The sequence below is a fragment of the Microtus oregoni genome, unplaced genomic scaffold (assembly GCF_018167655.1).
Source record: "Microtus oregoni isolate MIOR12 unplaced genomic scaffold, Mior012 000053F_ref0000044, whole genome shotgun sequence".
Taxonomy (NCBI): domain Eukaryota; kingdom Metazoa; phylum Chordata; class Mammalia; order Rodentia; family Cricetidae; genus Microtus; species Microtus oregoni.
In genome coordinates this window covers 5,338,845-5,357,423 of record NW_024543829.1, presented here as the reverse complement: position 1 = coordinate 5,357,423, position 18,579 = coordinate 5,338,845, and the positions used below count along the sequence as shown (strand labels likewise).

Genomic DNA, 18,579 nt, shown 5'->3' with positions numbered 1-18,579 from the left:
TAATGCAAGAATTCATCGAACAACTAAAAAGCAACATGGTGACACCAGAAAAGATTGATCATAAACAAGAGGACATGATCATCCTAACCCGGAAAAAGCAGAAGAAAATGATTTTAAACATAACTTTATGAAGATGGAGACTTTTAAAGAGGAAATGAAAAACTCCCTTAAAGAAATGGAAGAAAAGACAAAAACTTGGAAGAAATTAATAAATTTTTAATTAAGAAATTAAAAAAGAAAAGCAAGAAAAAACAACAGGTGAAGCAAACAGTTCAAGACTTGAAGTCTGAAATAGAGGCAAATAAAGAAAACACAAACCGAGAAAGTTCTGGATATTGAAAATCTGGGTAAACAAACAGGAACTACAGAGGCAAGCATAAACAAAAGAATACAAGAGATAGAAGAGAAAACCTCAAGGGATGAAGATACAAAACATCCAGGAAATCTGGGACGCCATGAAAAGATCAAACCTAAGAATAATGGGAGTAGAAAAAGAAGAAATCCAGCTCAAAAGAACAAAAAATATATTCAACAAAATCATAGAAAAAAACTTTCCCAACATAAAGGATAGCCCTATGAAGGTAAAATTAAATCTTAAAATATAATTTTCAGCATTAGCGGCTCAACAGAAAATAGATTTTAAAATTTCATGATCAATATCCCATTGTGCAGCCATTCCAAATTGTTAGAATAATTAAGAACACATGTCTGTGATACGTTTTCTGAATTTTATACTTCTGCCACTAAAGAAAAAAAATGGATGAAAAATCTAAAATGCTAATAATGATCATTGCCTTAGTGGAAGGACTGTGGTAGTTTTGTTGTGGTGATGTATCTATTTGCCTCTTAATAATTAATGAATTTGGGAGTCATACTCATTATAGAAAGTACATTTTAAAAAGCCAAGTATAAGAAACTTATCATTTGGTCCCAAGACCAAACACCTAAACATGTTGACAAATAGAAGGTTTATTGCAAAACTATTTTTCTGAATCCAGATTATTTTAAAAGGGCGGCATGAGTGGCTCAAGTCTTTAGACTCAGTAAATGTCCTTCATCTGTTTTACTTGCTTCAAAAATACTGTAGGGGTTAAAGAAAATAATTTATTCTTTCTTTTAATAAATGAATATGTACACATTCCTAATTTAATTTTCTGCTTCACCATATAAACAGTTTCTTCAGTTTGTCATACTTTTTCTCTGTAAAAAATACTACACAGCCTAGAATGTAGCTCAGTAATGTGAGCCTCTCCAGAAACCTGAGGCCCTGGGTTCAATTCCCAGCAACATTTTTCAAAGTGTTGTTGCAGTATGTACTATGCTCTACTATGGGCATAAACAAAATTTACTATGAAAGTACATTATGGACGATAAAATGATACCAACAGTATGGTTATTTTTCTGGAAACAGGGTTCTTAGGTCCAACATACAGTTAAATTTTCACAGTATGTATTCAAAATTAATAAAAAGGTTCCATTACTTAATCTTCTCAATAGTTTGAGAAAATCTGGACTTAACTGTTAGATAGGAAAACTATCATAAAATTTATACCAGTGTTGACATGAGTTATTATAATAGTAATAATAATACAGTAACAATATAATAGTAGTGAGTTCAATTTTTAGCCAGATAAAGATTTTTATAATCAGAAAGAACTAGCTGCAACTGTAAACTAGAAAAGAACTATTTTTTTTTACATTTTGTCTATCAATCACTAAAGACAAAATCACAAGCACCTTTCTCTATATGTCTACAAAATAAAGTATCTAGCAGAAAATCGACCATGGAGGAGCTACAGGCACAATTTCTAATTGATAGCTGCCACGTGAGTCAGCTTTAAGGAAACTAACTCCTATCAGATGGCATTGTTTATATTCATGCAGGTGATCTCCAAGACATTCCTTCTCTTCTCTCTGAACCTTCCTCCAGGTGTTTAAGTTGCACCAAACAGGGTTTTTTTTGGGGGGGGGGGTGTTATCATCATCATTATTCAATGAACCTCAAAGTACACCTGGATGAATGAAGCAGCTTCCTGTTCACTTAGAGGCTTCTCTGAAAGCTGTTAACAGAAAACATAATAAGAAGATGGCTAATAGAATTCAGGTTTGCAGAAGGCTAGCATTTGACCCCTGTGAGCACAACATCTATTCTGAAACTGTTCTACAGCTACTGTTCCAGGAGATGGAAGCTGACAGAAGATATGACTTTCCACCTCTGGCGAGCAGTACCCTGACACACACGAAAGCATTTGATGTTCCTGTTGTAAAGTCAACCTGCTGCCTTGATTCACACAGATCAACTCATGCTGTGAAAGCATAGTAGCTAATGGGGAACTAGGGCTTGATTTTGTTTTATTTGGGTTTTGGTTTCGTTAGATTGTCTCTTTTGCTTACTCTTGCTAGGGAATCTCTTTCACAATAAAATATCTATGGCTGAAGGAAACAGTTTTAATAGAATTTCAGTTAATAATGTAGAAAGAATCGTTTAAAGCCACATGATTTTGCAACCTTTAATGAAACGGATGACTAAGACACAGATCATCAATAGAAGAAAAGCATTCAATGAAAGGTTAAGGGGAACCCGACAATGATGGGATCAAGCTGGTACCACAAGACCCCATTTCTTTGACTTTAGTATCACAAGACATGTGTGCTATGCCCTCTGGTGTAAGGCATCATGAAGCTCACAGAAACCCCTGTGATGTATCCTAGCCAGAACAGTAAACCCGCATCTACTCAAGGCTTCTGAAAAAAAAAAAAATCTTTTAGTTGGCCAAAACTGTGGAAGATAATGGAAGAAGTTAAATGAATCACATGGAAAAGTAAGTGGACAAAAGCCAGAGGGTAAACATTCTATGGAAAACTGACCTTCAATTGCGCATGCACGCAGGCACGCAGGTGCACACGAGCGCGCACACACACACACACACACACACACACACACACACAAGGGGCAAAGAAATGCTATCCTAGAGTACAGAAACCTTGAAGTGTGACACACATGTGGAGATGTCACAGGTAAATGGATTAACATGAATAATAATGGTCTAGTTTGCTTTTTGCTTCTGTTATAAACATCATGACCATCAGGGAAGAAAGCGATTTATTTTATCTTACAATTGCCACATTACAATTCACCACTGAGGGATGTCAGGGCAGAAATCTTCAAGAAGTAACTGTAGGGACCACCAAGGAGCACTGCCTATTGGCCTGCTCCTTCTGGCTGGCTCAAACAGACACCTGCCCAAGAATGTACTACCGCGGTGAGCTAGGGCCCCTTACATCAATTAGCAATCAAGAAAATGATTCTAGGGCTGGAGAGATGGCTCAGCCGTTAAGAGCATTGCCTGTTCTTCCAAAGGCCCTGAGTTCAATTCCCAGCAACCACCTGGTGGCTTACAACCATCCGTAATGAGGTCTGGTGCCCTCTTCTGGCCTTCAGGCATACACGCAGACAGAATATTGTATACATAATAAATAAATAAATGAATAAATAAATATTTTTTAAAAAGAAAATAATTCTCCATATGCCCATAAGTTAATCTAATGGAGATAATTCAACTGATGGTCCCTCTTCTCAGGTTTGTCAAATTGATAATCAAGATTAACTATCAGAATTGACAGGCATTGATATATAACAAATTACTCAAAAGAATCTTTCGGGAAATTCAACCAAATGAATGAGTGGGTAGTGGGTTTTCTTTACTGTTGATTCATACATGCCAGTGATACAATGAGAACTGAGACAATTGAGGTATCCTATTATATATGGTTTATAACAGGTATTTAAGGAATAACTAATTTTTAGGTACCTGAATGGCATTACATTCTGGCAAAAATATGTTCATGTCCAGAGGCATACAGCATAAGATAATATAAACCTGGTATTTGCTTTATAGCATTTCAACCAACAAGAATAAAATGGCAGAACACTAAGTATAGAAAATTCTCCACTGTTTAATTTTCACAATAGACATGAAGATTTGCATACTACTCTACCCCTCTTCCTTGCTGTGCACTTAAAAAAAGTGTACAAAAACTTTAAGAACAAGACCTATAAACACCACCACCAATGGGCTCACTAATGTCGATGCGGTAACTCTCTAAAGGTCCCATCCTTAGATGAGGAGCCACAAGGAACCTACTGACTGCTGAGAGAGGGAGACTCAGTCTTCTTCAGATCACGTCTCCTGATTGCTTACTGAATCGTAAGTGGTCTGTCTGCCCCAAACACATACGCATGCAGGCAACATTAGATGAACTCAGTGGGCTGTATTTATATACATGCACACACATACGTGCTAGTAAGAAGAGGTCAGCAACTGAAGCAAGAATAAAGAGGACACAGAAGTTGCAGGAGAGAAGGAAGGGTGGAAATGGGGGTAAAATAGAGTACTCATGTCTAACATGTCAAAGCATTCAGATATCCGCACAAGAAATCCAGACGTAGCATATAAATAGGAATGGCCCCTGTGTTTCCTAATGTCAATTGCAGATATTGCTCATCGTCACAGGGACCAAATGATGCCTCTAACACCACAGACTATGAGATCAGGCTATCTGTGAATGCTGCTATAATGTCCCCTAAAAGGTACTCACAGCTCTTAGAGGACAGTGTGCTTCAGGGGTAACAGCTAAACCCATTATTCAGCTACCGATAAAGGGATAAGCAATGAGAAGGAAAATCAATGTGTGGATTTAGTCTATCAAGGATTGAGTGAGTGAATCTTTAGATTCATGGAGTTAACTAAGACTTCACATGCAGAGAGGAACTAGAGATTGCACACTCGAAACACTAACATGTACAAAAATCTCTCTAAAGCATCCCATCTCCAAGGTCACTGTTGCCCAAGTCCATGGACTGCCATTAGGATCAATCTTGCTTCCATCATTGCTACTTCTCCTCAGGGACGCTACTTGTCATTATCACCACACAATGATATCTGGTCTATGGGGCTGTTATGAAAATAAAGTAGGGTTTAAGGACTACAGGGTTTGATGCAGTTAGCATGTTATGGGCAATACTGTGTACTCCAAAACTATACCTCATTCCAGAACCTGTGATTGTGATCTAATTTGGAAACAAGGTTTTCATATTTGCAAATAACAAAAAAGTAAGATGAATGCTAATATCGAATAACTGGTGTTCTTCATCTGTCATTAGTTTGTTGTAAGATATTTTGTCATATCGTAATCTCAGGCTAAGTCAAGCATTAATGAAGTTCAATGTGGAATCACAGACCTATTATCTCAACCCTAGCAAGGCTGAACCAGGAAAATCAGGAATCTGAGGTGGGATGGGGCTATTTAGTAAAACTCTTTCTAAAAAACAAAAAATCAACTAATATCCATTGTCTCCAGCCCCCTATTTCTCCACAATTAGTTCTTTACCCTTGAAAAGTAAAAATGCTGTGTTCTGCAGTTAAGATTTCTGCCAATCCATCCCGTCCTTCCAGTCACTGCTTGGTTTCTAGGATCAGTTCCCCAACATAGTAAATGTCCTATTCTGCTTCACGTTCTACTTCCTCTACACCGTTAGGCAGGGGTAAAGATCCTTAGAGAAGCAGAAAACGTGAGTGAGCTTTTCATTCGATTCTTCTACCTTTCACCTGTTTTCTACCACCCTCTCAATCATCGCCCAGAACTAACACCCAAGAGCCCCCCGACAAGCCTGATCCTTAAGCATATGTTGACATACAAAGAGCATACATGCACACACAAAGATAATTATGTAAGAAAGAAAGCTCCTTTACAACATCAAGAAAAAGTGCCAAGAGTTAGCTTTAATTTTCATAAATTACTTTTTTGTCTATAGGACACATATAAAAAAATCAAAGACCAAGATTATTCTATTTTATACCACTTAGATATGGCCACCTGGGAGCCCTAATTGAAATTCTCCGCCTTTTAATGGGGCCTTGAGCAAACAGCTCTCTGACAGGGCAAGATATTTAAAGACCACCAGCGGAGTGACCATGGAATAGCTGAGAACAAACATAGTTATCTCAAAGGGAGCTATCTTGGAGGGTGCATACAGATGGGTCATTTGATCATAGGATATATACTGCACTATATTCAATTCATCCTCATCGAGAGAGAAGGACCGATTGCACATCCCGATGGGGCAAAGCAAAAAAGAGTGGGGGTTAATTGTGCAGGGTATCGCTGACATAGCACAAACCCCTCGACGTTAAAAGCTAGCTGGGAACAGCAGGAAGATGTGTTGAGCACATGTGAGGAGAATAATGAAGTAACAAGATTTGTAAACCCTGATATGCATTTTATTAGACAAGATGGTGAAAGTATTACTTTCTGATAAAGGTAAATTTTGTATTTTCAAGAAGATGAGATAACCACGTAAGCACTAAAATATGAGGGTATACGTGCATGTGTGGTGACGGATCCAGCTGTAAAGATGAAAGAGAAATGTGAATTTGGACTCTTTTGGGTAATTTCAAACTTCATCAACAGCTTAAACTTTTAAGTATGCACTTTAATGGAAAATATCTTCATAATATTTTAAAATTGAAATTTTCCTAAGAGAGTGTAGAAGTTGGTGTTTAATTGCAAGCTAGGACAATTTCTAACTTCAATATCCACATCCCAGGCACTAAAACTATAAGGTTAGCTTGGACTGCCTTCCTGGAGAGAAGATGAGAAACCAAAGCAAAAAGGACTTGGGACCAGTTAAAGCTTTGGGTCCTCAAGTCTTTTGTTCCTCTATCTAATGGCATCACGATAATCGCAGTATCAGCAGAGAAGCAGAGCAGGGCTGCCAAGGCATCAAATAGGTATAAATCCCCTACAGGAACATAAGAACAAAGCAGGAAAAGAATGCGAAGTGTGCCCTCTATTGGTCTATACATTTTAATTGCTGAGGTGGCTGATTCACAAGCTGTACTTCCATGGCCAACAGGTAAGGGACAAAAGTCATTGTGGTACAAAACTCATTTAATGTGTCGACATAAAAGCTAGGATCTAGCATAAGCGCCCCACTCCAGAATGCAGGCATATTGAATCCTGGCTCTAAGCATTGCATACACTGATAGCCTGATGTATCCAGTCATAATGTAACTGGTGCTCAATACCATTGGCTGAAAATTACAGCAGAGATTTACATCACTATAACTGTCCCTCTGTATACAGAAACGGATAGGTAGATATAATCCTTGTTACTGGGATGAAATTAGATCATTTGAGGTTTTAACAAAATCCCTTCTATTCAGTATGTTTTATAAGCTCTCTAGATTTATGTAAAATTATCAACTATCTTTTTTTTCAGTCCAAATATGATGGTTTTAACGTTGCTTCCTCAGGAAAAAACAACCATCTTTAAGTCTTGCATTTTGCATACCAGAAGCTGACACAAGCCAGTGGAGCTACCAACACACAAATTAACATCTCTGCAGAGGTAAAAAATAAAAAAATAAAACATAGAAACTGATAGCAACCTGGGCATTTTATATCCATGGAATAGACCTGGGTCTTTAATGAGGTACTGTTTCTTGTCTCTCTGTAGACAGGTGAAGGAGATGCTTGGAAGAGCTGTGCTCTCTTAAAGAGGGCTTTTCCACTAGGAAGGTGAACTATTCTCTGAAGGAGGTGACTCTGCCACTGACAACACTTAATGTGGCTTCTGGTGTGGCATTATGATAGGCGTAGCCCTAGTACATAGCTGAAACCCCACAGGAACCTTTTTACAGGACGTAAAACCTTCTAGAAAAGAAAACGTGCATCATCTTGAAGCAGCCATTAGACACCATGTTCATGAAGAAAGTTTCTCCACTAGGCAATTAATCAACATTTCTTAAACTATGAAAGGGAAGAGTTGAAGCCTGGACCACTTGGACACTTTCAGGAAAGGTCAAGATCTAGGTTGTTCTTCCTGCCCCTCAAAAGATACAAATTTCTTTTAATTTCAGGAAGCATACAAGCTTTTGCCCCTTTCTCAAAGCCCAAATTAACCACCTCTGCCCAATGGAAATTAGCTGAGCAAGGAAACTTCTCTTTGGTAAGTATTCCTTTCTCGCAATATATCATAAAAATGGAGTGGCTTCAGGTAAATTATAAATGATAAGTTAAGAAAAGCTACCTCTAATAGGCTCCACTACATGTTAGAGTAAAAAAGTAGGAATATGTTGATAAGTTTATCTATTCTTCATTGGTTATTCTGATTATAATGTATGCATATCCATAAAATACATGCCACCACGAATACATGTATATAGAGAAATGCAAACATGAATATGTATATATTCTCATAGTCACATGTTCTGGCTCTAGTATCAGAAATAAGTTGCTACAATTCATATACTGGAATGGTGAAAACATAACAATTATGCAAATTTTTACTACAACATAATTATGGTTCCTTAACTTCCACTTATTCAATGTCATTTCTTTATTGACTGGTATTTTTAGCACATATTTCTATAAAGACATACCATACCGTGTGGGGAGATGATGATTAATTCAAAAGGGTTAGAAGGTTTGGTTCTACTCATGTTCTTCTTGACTTACTAGCTTTAAAACTCACATACTATCTTACTAAGCAGCTCATCTTCCTTATCAGGCAAGCCCCACCTCCACACAGCAACAAAATGCCAGTATTCTGAAAGAAATTACTGAATCCAACTCTACCTGGCCCCTTCACATCTACGGAAAAATCTGACTTCATACACACGAGAACGCCTGCATCTCTCAGAGCTATGATTTCATGAATGTATTGTATCCAAGTTACAAGTATAAAAGTAAAGGTTAAATGTTTCTTGCACTGACTTATCTATATTATTAGTATAAAAGTCCTTTAAACATTATATATCTTTCATTTAATTTCTCCTTGATGATTTATTCATTCACATGAATAAATTACGCAGGGTATACAAGTCCATTATTGCCTCTTTCTCTAAAAGAAGTGATTTTAGAAATGTGGGCATGCCTGTCCCAGAGATTTCCCTACCCTGGCCCCTAATCGAAAACTACTTAGGAAAGTCTATCATTTAAGTGGTAGGCAGTTGCTGGCGTACTGTGAATTTCTGAGACTTCCAACGCGTGATGGCTGAGAATGCTTAGACGTTCACAGTAAATAACGAAACTACAACAGGCAGTTAAGCATTCGAACTTCAGTTATGTGCGAAACACTGTATTAAAATCTTAAGCCACCAAAATTTCCTAAGACTGGACAATGAAATCTATTTGATATCTATTTGTTTAACAGCAGTTTATACAGAGGAAACTCTGCTGGGTACAGCAACGATTATCAAGATGGCAATATCATAATGCTGATCAAAAGAAGCTCAAAATAGGATAACACCCACAGCAAAATAAGGAAGAAAATAAGTACCATTTAGGATTAGCATGAAAAGCTAAGAAATTAAACAGGGATAATGTTACTGGGCCTCAGGAAAAGCAAGCAGGTAATTCCATGAAGGCATCACAGAAGTAAGGGCATTTTAACTGGGTAACCCAACACAGCCCCACAATACAAGTGAAGTAGCTTGATGCAATTTAACTATGTGGTGTTTGCAGGGTTGAGAAGAGGCTGGGAGACACTGACTATTGTGTGTGAGAGGTGGACATTGACTCTGTGGGTAAGATAGAGGCTGAGTGTTTGGGGTTCATGAGCAAAGAATGAGCAGATATGTGGCTGAGGATGGCACACATGCTATCATTCAAAAGGATGGAGGATGGAAGACAGATGTTGTTAGATAAAGTGACTATGAGGTCCAAGAGAGGGAATGTTTGGACATAAAAAATATACCTGTTAAATATAAACACACTCTACAACAGCGGTTCTCATCCCGTGAGTTGTAACCTATCAGAGGTCGAATGACCCTTACACCACAGGGATCTTCTAAGATCATCTGAAAACATAAATATTTACATTACTCTTCCTAACAGTAGCAAAATTACAGTTATGAAGTAGCAGTAAAAATAAGTTTATGCTTTGGAGGGCTGGGTCACCAGATCATAAGGAATTGTTCTAAAGCATCGTTTAAATGGTTGTAGCATTAGGAAGGCTGAAACCCACAGCTCTAAAATAAAGGACAGCTTCAACTATGTTGAACTAATGAACATTTTAGAAGGCAATAGAAATAGCAAAACAAGAGCAAGGCTCACAGTCTCAACACACAGAAAGCCCATGAGTGGAAACCAGGAAACTAAGTAAAGGTACATATCCAGGGTGAGCCATGAGAAGGAAATAAGTTGGTTTACATAAAACATCTATCCAAGTATTACTAGTTGTTGGGAAGTCACACTGTGATGTAATCTGAGGCTCAAAATGAAAACTTGAGAAGTTGAGGCTGCTTTTGGAAGTAAGAGTTGAAGGAACAGGAATGGAAAGTAAATGGGGAGAGTAAAGGCAAATAATATTGGGTTCTACCAGCTCTGAATAAGAACTGACAAAAAGAAATGGAGAGAAAACTGGAGCCAAAACCTATGTTATGGCATCACTAGATAGAGGGAGAAACCCTCCACAAAGAAAAGAAAAGGATATCTCCTGAGGGATGAGTAATAGAAGATCAAAATGATGTCACCAGGAAAGTACAGAGTATGAATGGCCATCAAGAAAACTCTTCAGGTCAGGATGGTGAGTACTGGCTGCTCTTCCCGAGGACCAGGGTTCAGTTCCCAGCAACCACACGGCAGCTCACAACTGTATGTAGCTCATTCTCAGGGGATCTGCATCCCTGGTCTTCAGGGACTAGGAACAAACTGTTATATGTAGTGCTCAAGCACACTGTAGACAAAACACCCACACAAATGCATAAACTTCTAAAAGCAACTTTCTCATTCAACTGCTTTGCTGTTTACCTAAAGCTACCATAAATGCAAAGTCCAATCATCTGGAATAGAAAATCCTCTCAGGAAAAGGATGGAGTGGAAGCCAGATTGTAACTACCTGCCAAGGGAAGGAAACCCACAAGATTACCAAGCCGAGCAAGGAAGAGGAGGCAAGGGAAGGACAGGTGACTGGACGGAGATGTGATGAGGGAGGTGTGGGACAAGAGAAGGCAAAGGAATACATGGGACACAAAGACAAGGGGCCACTCTCTGAGAAGCAGTTTGCTAGCAAGGCAGGAAGGGTTGGGAAAGGCCAGTGGGAGGGGTCAAACATGAAAAAAGTGTGATGACATGTTATGTGTGGAGGGGTTATCGACAAAGCTCGTTACTGTGCGCGTTAACTAATGAATAATTTAAAACAAAATTTGGGGTTCGCAGCACTGCAGCCTACCTAAAGAGTCCATGAGAGAGAAAGGTCCCACAGAAGAGAAGAGAGGTGAGATAGGCCTTTGAGGAGATTAATACCCTCATCTCATTGCCCCACCACATTACTGATCTTTACATCTTAAGGGGAAAATCAAAGGTTAAAAAAACATAGGTTAAACATAGGTTAAAAAATTTAGTTCTGAAAAGTGCAATCTCCATTATCAAATCTTTTCTAGTGTACTCTTTCCACACACATGAAAATATACATACACATATACCTTCATTATGATACATGCATATACATATATTCTCTATGCAGTTTAGTAACATAATTAGCATCTTGTACATTTGCTCCAGCTGAAAATATAATATTATCTTCCCCCGGTGATTAATCCTTAATTTGTTATTGATAATGAGAGGGTGGGATAATGACCCTAATGACATCTTGAAAAGTACCAAAAAACTTCATTATCTTTTCAGCAGAGTGTTGACCAAGTATTATAGTGAAAGATTCATTTGTCATCTGTTTCCTGGACTCGGTGGGAGGGGGGGGATGAGTGAATATATCTAGAAATAGGGGCTGGATGTGGGATTTAAAGGCAGTCAGTCGAAATAAAAGAAATAAAAGGATATAAAGCCTGGATTCTCTATGAACTGACCAGTTCCTGAATAAATCAAGAGGTAGTTTTGCATTAAGGAATTAGAAGTGTCATTTCCAACTTGCGACTGCTGCAAATATTGGATGCTACTCACAGTTGGTTTTCAGAGCACATGGAGTAAGCCAGAATTAAATGGAAGGCTGGGAGAACATCACCTATTCTGAATCCCTTCCAAGTGTCAGTGGCAAAGAAGATGCTGGTGTGAGCACAGCAATCTTCTGACCGCCTTGTACTGGTTAAAACACTGGTCAGAAAACAGATGCAATCATGCTGGAAGCAAAAGCAGCCAATGGGGAAAAATAAGAGTGAAGACAAGAAAGAGCCTGTTTGCATTGCAAGTTAAACATCACATCAACTTTTCTGAACTACGTCGGAGCTTTGGAAAGCAAGCAAGCAAGCACATGAAATGTGTTTTGAAGCTTTTAAATGTAGGTTAATACGCACCATGTGCTAGCTTGTATTTTGAAAGGCTACTAGAAGAAATAAGCCATTATTAAAAAGTACTTATGGAAAACAAATACCTCCAAATCTCTTCATTAAATTATAAATGACAAACTAATTAATTTATCTCTACACAGTTAAAGAGAAAGTGTTTATCTTTTTCTCCAACCTCAGCTGCCAGAAACACAACACTGTGATAAACACTTTGTCTTGTAGAAGAAACCAAATGTAATTTTGTGAACACAAGACATTAAGGACGAAAGAAACTGGAAGCTTCTGAGAGAAGAAGATACAAGCAACAGCACTTGGAGTTGCCCACCAGCAACACCAGTTACAGGTCCCTAAGCCTGGCTGCTTGCAAAAGCTTTGAGATCTTTCCTAGGTTCATCCCCGACTTTGCTATCACCACTTGGATCCGCGGAGTGGAAGTGGTAAAAGTTGCCACCGCCTTCCAAGCTCAAGAAATTCTGAAAAGCCATAATAAAGTTATATTTTACATTTTCAGTCACTTGGCTCCAAATGTGACTTACAATCACCCCATAAAGTAAATAAATAAAAGTAAGGAACACTGTTTAAGAACAGAAATAAGACCTCAAGGCAGATGCAGACAGCAATGACTAACAGCAGCTAGTGGGGTCTACATACTGCGTGAAGAGGGATGAACGGGCTGACGAGTGTGGACACTTCCCATGCAGACCGAACATGGGCTGTCAATCAGCCTGCCCAAATATCGGCACGTGTATCCCTTCTACATCGATATAGATACTCAGCACTGTGTTTGTGCCCAATTAATAGCATTATTTCAGCTGGGCCCTACTAGTGACCATCAAATGCACTTGTATAAAACAAAGGGAAGAAAATCCAGCGGCAGTCTACGATGGTCTTCATGGGACAAAGTCTTGCCCCCAAGTTGACAAAGTCGATATTTTATTTTCTCAATCCTTTGGATATTTTTGAAATAAAACATAAGGCTAAATGATACATTTGCTCTCTGTTTCAGCCTGGATGCAATTGATTTTAACTGACTAAATGATTTGATCTCTGCCAAGGATTTTATTTCATTAAGAAAATGATATTAAGGAGCATCTGAGATCATGGAGCAGACTAAACATAATGCCAAAGGAGTTCTGAGAATGTGCCACAGTGAAGGTTTGATTATTTGCAGATGGGCTACAGAAAAGAAAAAGAAAGAAAGGAAAAAAGAAAACTCAGGTCCCAGGGGCAAGCCTAACCAACCCTGGTACCATTGCTGCCTGCATCCCAGCACAAAGCCAAGGAAATAACTCATCTTTTATGCCACAACGCCTTTTTCTTTAAAGTAGTAATCACTTTTTCCCCCTAGAAGGTAATATTTAACTGCCACTATGCAAAACAAAGGGCCAAGGGGAAATGTTGGTACCACAATGGGCTCTAGCATGTCAACTGTCATTCCTGAAACGATCTGGCTGGTAGTCAGGCATTCACAGAAAGAAAAAAAAGAAAAAAAAACTAATTTAAATCAATCTCCTTTGGAAAAGGCAATTGTTTGGTATGCACGACAATCGGTGTAGGATCAATCAGTGGGCATGAGATCAATTAAAACCAGCTTAAGTTTGGGAAGAGGGGCAAGTCACACAACTTGAGTTACATCTCTATTCGTTTCAATATTCTCACAATACAAGCCTTAAGCTTCCTTGCGGGGCAGAAAGGCTACTATGACCCTGCACTGTCTAGCCAGCCCTGTAAGTAGTTCCACTTTTAATTAAAAACACAGTGCACCCTTTGTTGGCACAGATAGTGTGGTCACTTTAAAAAAAAAACTGTAGTTATTTTAGGCATAAACTTGGGATTCAGGAAGAGACATCTGTTGTGGAAGAGAAGAAAGCCAGAAACATATTTCGATGGGCATTTTTAAAACAGCCATCCTGATTGACATGTACTCAAAAGCCTTCAGACTTTGTGAAATGACAAAGTTGATTTGGCACAAATTGCTGTTGCACACTTTCTAATTGGTTTTTTTAATGTCAGGGTTTGTGACTGTAGATAGCAACGGCTACAAGTGATTTTGCTAAAGCAAGCACCGAAAAAGAAAACAGGTTCTAATTCCAATACCCAAGAAGAAAAGTACAGGCAGAGAGCCAAGGAGATGGCCCTATAGGAGAAATAAAAGCATGCAGTATCGCTTCTGGCCGCAGGAGTGCTACAATGCCATTCTCCACCAAGCAACATCTCCGCATTTAAGTTCTCAGACAATGTGCTTAACTCTTTGCCACTCAGGCACAGGGGCCAGCAATGGGAATCAGAACTCCATTGCTGAATTAGTAAGTCATGTAATAATCAAGAATGTTCCAAGGAGCTTTAGATACTTCTCTATGTTGCAAACTTGATGCACTCTAGTGTTTCCAATGAAATTCATTACAATTCCAGTTTTTTAACAGCTGGGGTGGCTTCTCCAAACACTTTGGAAGACAGTATAATATAAACTCTCCAACTCTGCCAAATAATGCCTGGAAATATAATAATGGCACAGAGAAAAGAGCCCACTGGAAGGGGTGAGCTGGAGAACCACTTTCCAAAGACAGGTATCAACATGAAGGTCTTACAGCCTTTGGAGAGGACTTTCTCTCCTAATGCTTCTATATGCAGTAATCTCTGAAAATAAGAAATATTTTACAAGTGTCATAAATGAAGCTGATAAAGGCATGGGCTTGAGTATGTGTGTCCTTTTTAATAAGCCAGAGATACATAGCAACGATTAAAAACACTGGTTCCTGAATCATCATCATCATCATCATCAGTGACCCACAGCTTTGCTCTGACACAGGCCAAGCTCTTCAGTTGATGAGATCAGCTTAACGCCTCCCAAACTGTCAATAATAGTGATGATAATAATATAAATGTCTTCAAAACTAGCTACAGGGCCAGAGTCCTTAACTCACCAGAAATGGAGACGTTTATAGACTGGAAAAACAAAACCAAGGTCTCCAAACCATGACAAATTCTAACTGTGCAAAAGACCAAGCTGGTAGTCAGAGGCAACTGACTCTCCTCAGGTGCTAACAAAAGGCTGTTGTACAAAACTCTACGCTGGTACTTCATCGTTATGCCTGTGTGGTTTATGTTTAAGTCCCTCCAGAAGACTGCATTGTGTCTGGCAGCACATGCTCTAAACTGCACTTGCCTTTGCCACCGCCCCCCAGAAGGACTGGAAGACAGAAGTACAGAAATACGAGCACTCTAAAGTCGAATTCTCTGCAATCTTTCTGGAGGCTTCCATCTGCCTTCACCCCTCACAAAAGTGATGGAGAAGTGAGCATTTAGAAAGTCTCAAGTGAATTTCATTGAGGACAAAAACCCTTCTCCAAAATAGCCGCTCTGAGACAGCAAACAAACTGGGCAACATGGGTCTGTTTTTAAAAACATTCCCGCTGCAGGGGAGAACTCCCGGAGAACGCCAGTGCAGGAGTTGCTACTTAATTCATTAAGCTCCCATTTCTTCTCGGGTTCCAGAAAAAGAGAACAGTGTTGCTTTTTTTCCTTAGCAACTCAGGTTCTACCAAGCAACTTGACCATTCCTCCCCAACACCGCCGCCCCCGCCCCAAACACACACCCCCACGCCAGACCATGTCTAAAGCTATCTTGGGCAGGATTTAGGGCGCACGTGGGTCGGGAAATTAAGGACTCTTGCACTTCGAGAAAGATGATTAAAAAGACAAAAGAAAAATGGATGTCACATAAGAAATGTCACAAAGAAGAGTTCAAGAGAGATGGCACAGACTGTGGACCACAGGATGAATCCCTGAGCGCTTGCGGGAGAAAAGCCCAACTCACCGGGCTCCCTCCCAGCTCTTCTCTCTGAGTCTCACCGCGCCTAGTAGGGGCAGAAGAAAGCCTTCTGCGGAGCACTGAGACCCTGAGAGTGGGCAGTTGTAGCCCACACAAGAATTGAGGTCCCCATATTTGGGGTCCTAAAAGCCTAGGTGTGAATGAGCACTCCCGACACTCCCACCTATTCAGGAACCCCACGCACCTTCAGCCGAGAGCGACCCACCTCGTTTATTGCGTCTCCATCGGTTGCCTTGGCACTGGCTGTAATCCATACAGTTCAGAATGATGAGGGCAAAAGAGAAGAGGCGAAAACGCATCTGGACGGTCGGGCTGGGGAGAGATGCCTCTCAAAGTCGAGGAAACGCGGGGCTCCTGCGAGGAGACAGTGCGGGTTGCGCTCCTTAGGGAGGATTCGAGACAGATGCCACTGGCCCTGTAGCTGCAATGATCAGTTTGGCTCGCTGAGCATCTCTCCCTCCGCCGTGAACCTGGGAAACGGGGAAAGAGAAGCAGGGTGGGTGGGGGATCGAGAGAACCCAGAGGAGGTACCGGCACCTTCGCGCCTCTTGATTTAAAGAAAGGAGGGCGGGAGGACGCGAACTCACTGGCACGAGCCACGGAGCAGTTTAAGGCAGGGCAGATAGCACAGCTGCAGGCGACTCAGAGAGGAAGGTGATTACAATCAGTGAATTAGTAACCTCTGCTGCGCAGTGGCTTCTGACCCTGGGGAAAGGGCGTTGTGCGGAAGAAAAAGCGTCCTAAGAGCACCGGAGCGCAGGGCTTTAAAGGGGCGCTCTTGAGCCCTTCGCGCCCGGGTTGGGCTATCCCCGCGCCGTGGCACCAGGTGTGGATCGCCTACCGTGCGCGCGTGTCTCAGGCTGCACGGCGTGCCTAGGCGCGGCGCTCCATCCCAGGCTCGGAAAGCGAGCCGGGCTGTTTGGTCAGCACGTGGGCTCGGAAAAAGTTTGCCAACACCCGCCGAGAGCTCTTGGCAGCTATAGGATTCGGCCGGCTGCAGCAGGGTCCGCGGACCCCGAGGGTCCTCAGGGTTGGCGGCGCCTGGCAGGAGCGCGCAGGCGGGCAAGCGCGACCGCAAGCACTGGGATGCTAGGTCTCCGCCCGCGAGAGCGATTCCCCGGCGAGGGGCGCGTCCGCTCTCCTCTCGGCGTCCGGGTCCAGTCGCTGCTTCCAGGGATCTCTCCACCACCACTTCACAGCTGAGGTTTCTCCCTGCCCGCGCTGGGGAAGACAGGACACTGCCCGGAGGCCGAAGGGATGTGGCCAGCACACTTTCCGATGGAGATGCAGACAAGCTAAGGCTCGGGATGCTTCTATAAGTAGGTGGTGCTGTGGTCCAAGGCATCTAAAGCCAGGCTGCCTCAGAGTTCCTGGGTCCTAAAGCCAGAAACGCTCGTTCGGGTTTCCCTGAGGTCCTAAAGAGCACTGACAGCATGCAGAGAGCCTCACGCAGGAAGAAATGCTCACCAGGCTTTCACAGACGGATTGTGCAAGCTGGACAGTACCTAGAGTGAGGGAGAGGCCCTGGCCTTGCTGTTCATGCACAAGGCGTCCTCTCCGAAGCTCTGGGCTCACCTCACCATTAGCAGTTCTACAAGAGAATCTGATGAGAAACTGAAGATGCCTTCTGGACACTGCTTCCTGAGCTCCTGGCTGGGACTGCTCCTTCTGAAAAACAGAGTTTAAACTTCAACCTCTTTCTTTTCTTTTCTTTCTTTCTTTTTTTTTTTTTTTGACATGAAGACACACCTCTGCCCTTTTTAAAGTTTAATCTCAGTCTGCAGGCGGACTTCCCCAGATCTGAGAGCAAGACTAAATCTCACTTTAGGGAGTGAGATTTAGTGTTTCTCCTCTCCTCCACCTTTCCTTGCAACTTATATTTTCTTGACTTTACTTTTCCCCCAAGAAATTTCACGAAGATGTGTGATACTTTGCAATACCCCAAAAGAAAAGTTTATTTCCCACTGATGCATGTTTTATTCTTAATCCTTACTCCTCTTGCGTCTTCCAAGGTGTGAATTAAACTTTTAGATGCCCTGGGTTTGGAAAAATACCTTCATTAAATGTGCTAGGTGATGCCTATTTTATTCTAGTGAAATCATCTGTCCTATATTCATTACTATTGGAAATTGTCTATTTCTCCTTTGAGTGAAAGATAAGAATTTATAATGCTAAATGAAGCCAGATGGCTGCCTCTTTAGACACATTGTAGGCACATTATTACAGTGGCTTTTTAGAGGCTGGTGATTGGTTTTATTTGGAGACTGGATTGTAGCCCAGGCCAACCTGGAACATATCATGGTAAGGCTGGCTTTGAACTCCTGATTCTTCTACCTCCGCCACCTAAGAGCTACCATGACAAGTGCATGCCCCTAGCCCAAGCTCTACAGTAACATTTTATCCTATTTCAATTCCCTTTTTCATTCCTTCAGTTTCTGCATA

At 40.9% G+C, this 18,579-nt stretch overlaps 1 protein-coding gene across 2 annotated transcripts in view; it reads right to left on the bottom strand.

Annotated features, from left to right (window-relative positions):
* The window catches only part of Rspo2 (R-spondin 2), a 139,759-nt gene extending 121,980 nt beyond the window's left edge, over positions 1 to 17,779 (bottom strand). Inside the window, exons 1-2 of one of the 2 annotated variants that reach the window (XM_041637749.1) lie at positions 16,979 to 17,779; positions 16,343 to 16,607 (exon numbers count right to left, since the gene is read on the bottom strand). In XM_041637749.1, the coding sequence (XP_041493683.1) occupies positions 16,343 to 16,436 (94 nt within the window). In that variant the 5' untranslated portion in view covers positions 16,437 to 16,607; positions 16,979 to 17,779. The other variant, XM_041637750.1, reaches the window with a different exon arrangement.
* Positions 17,780 to 18,579: the final 800 nt, after the last annotated feature.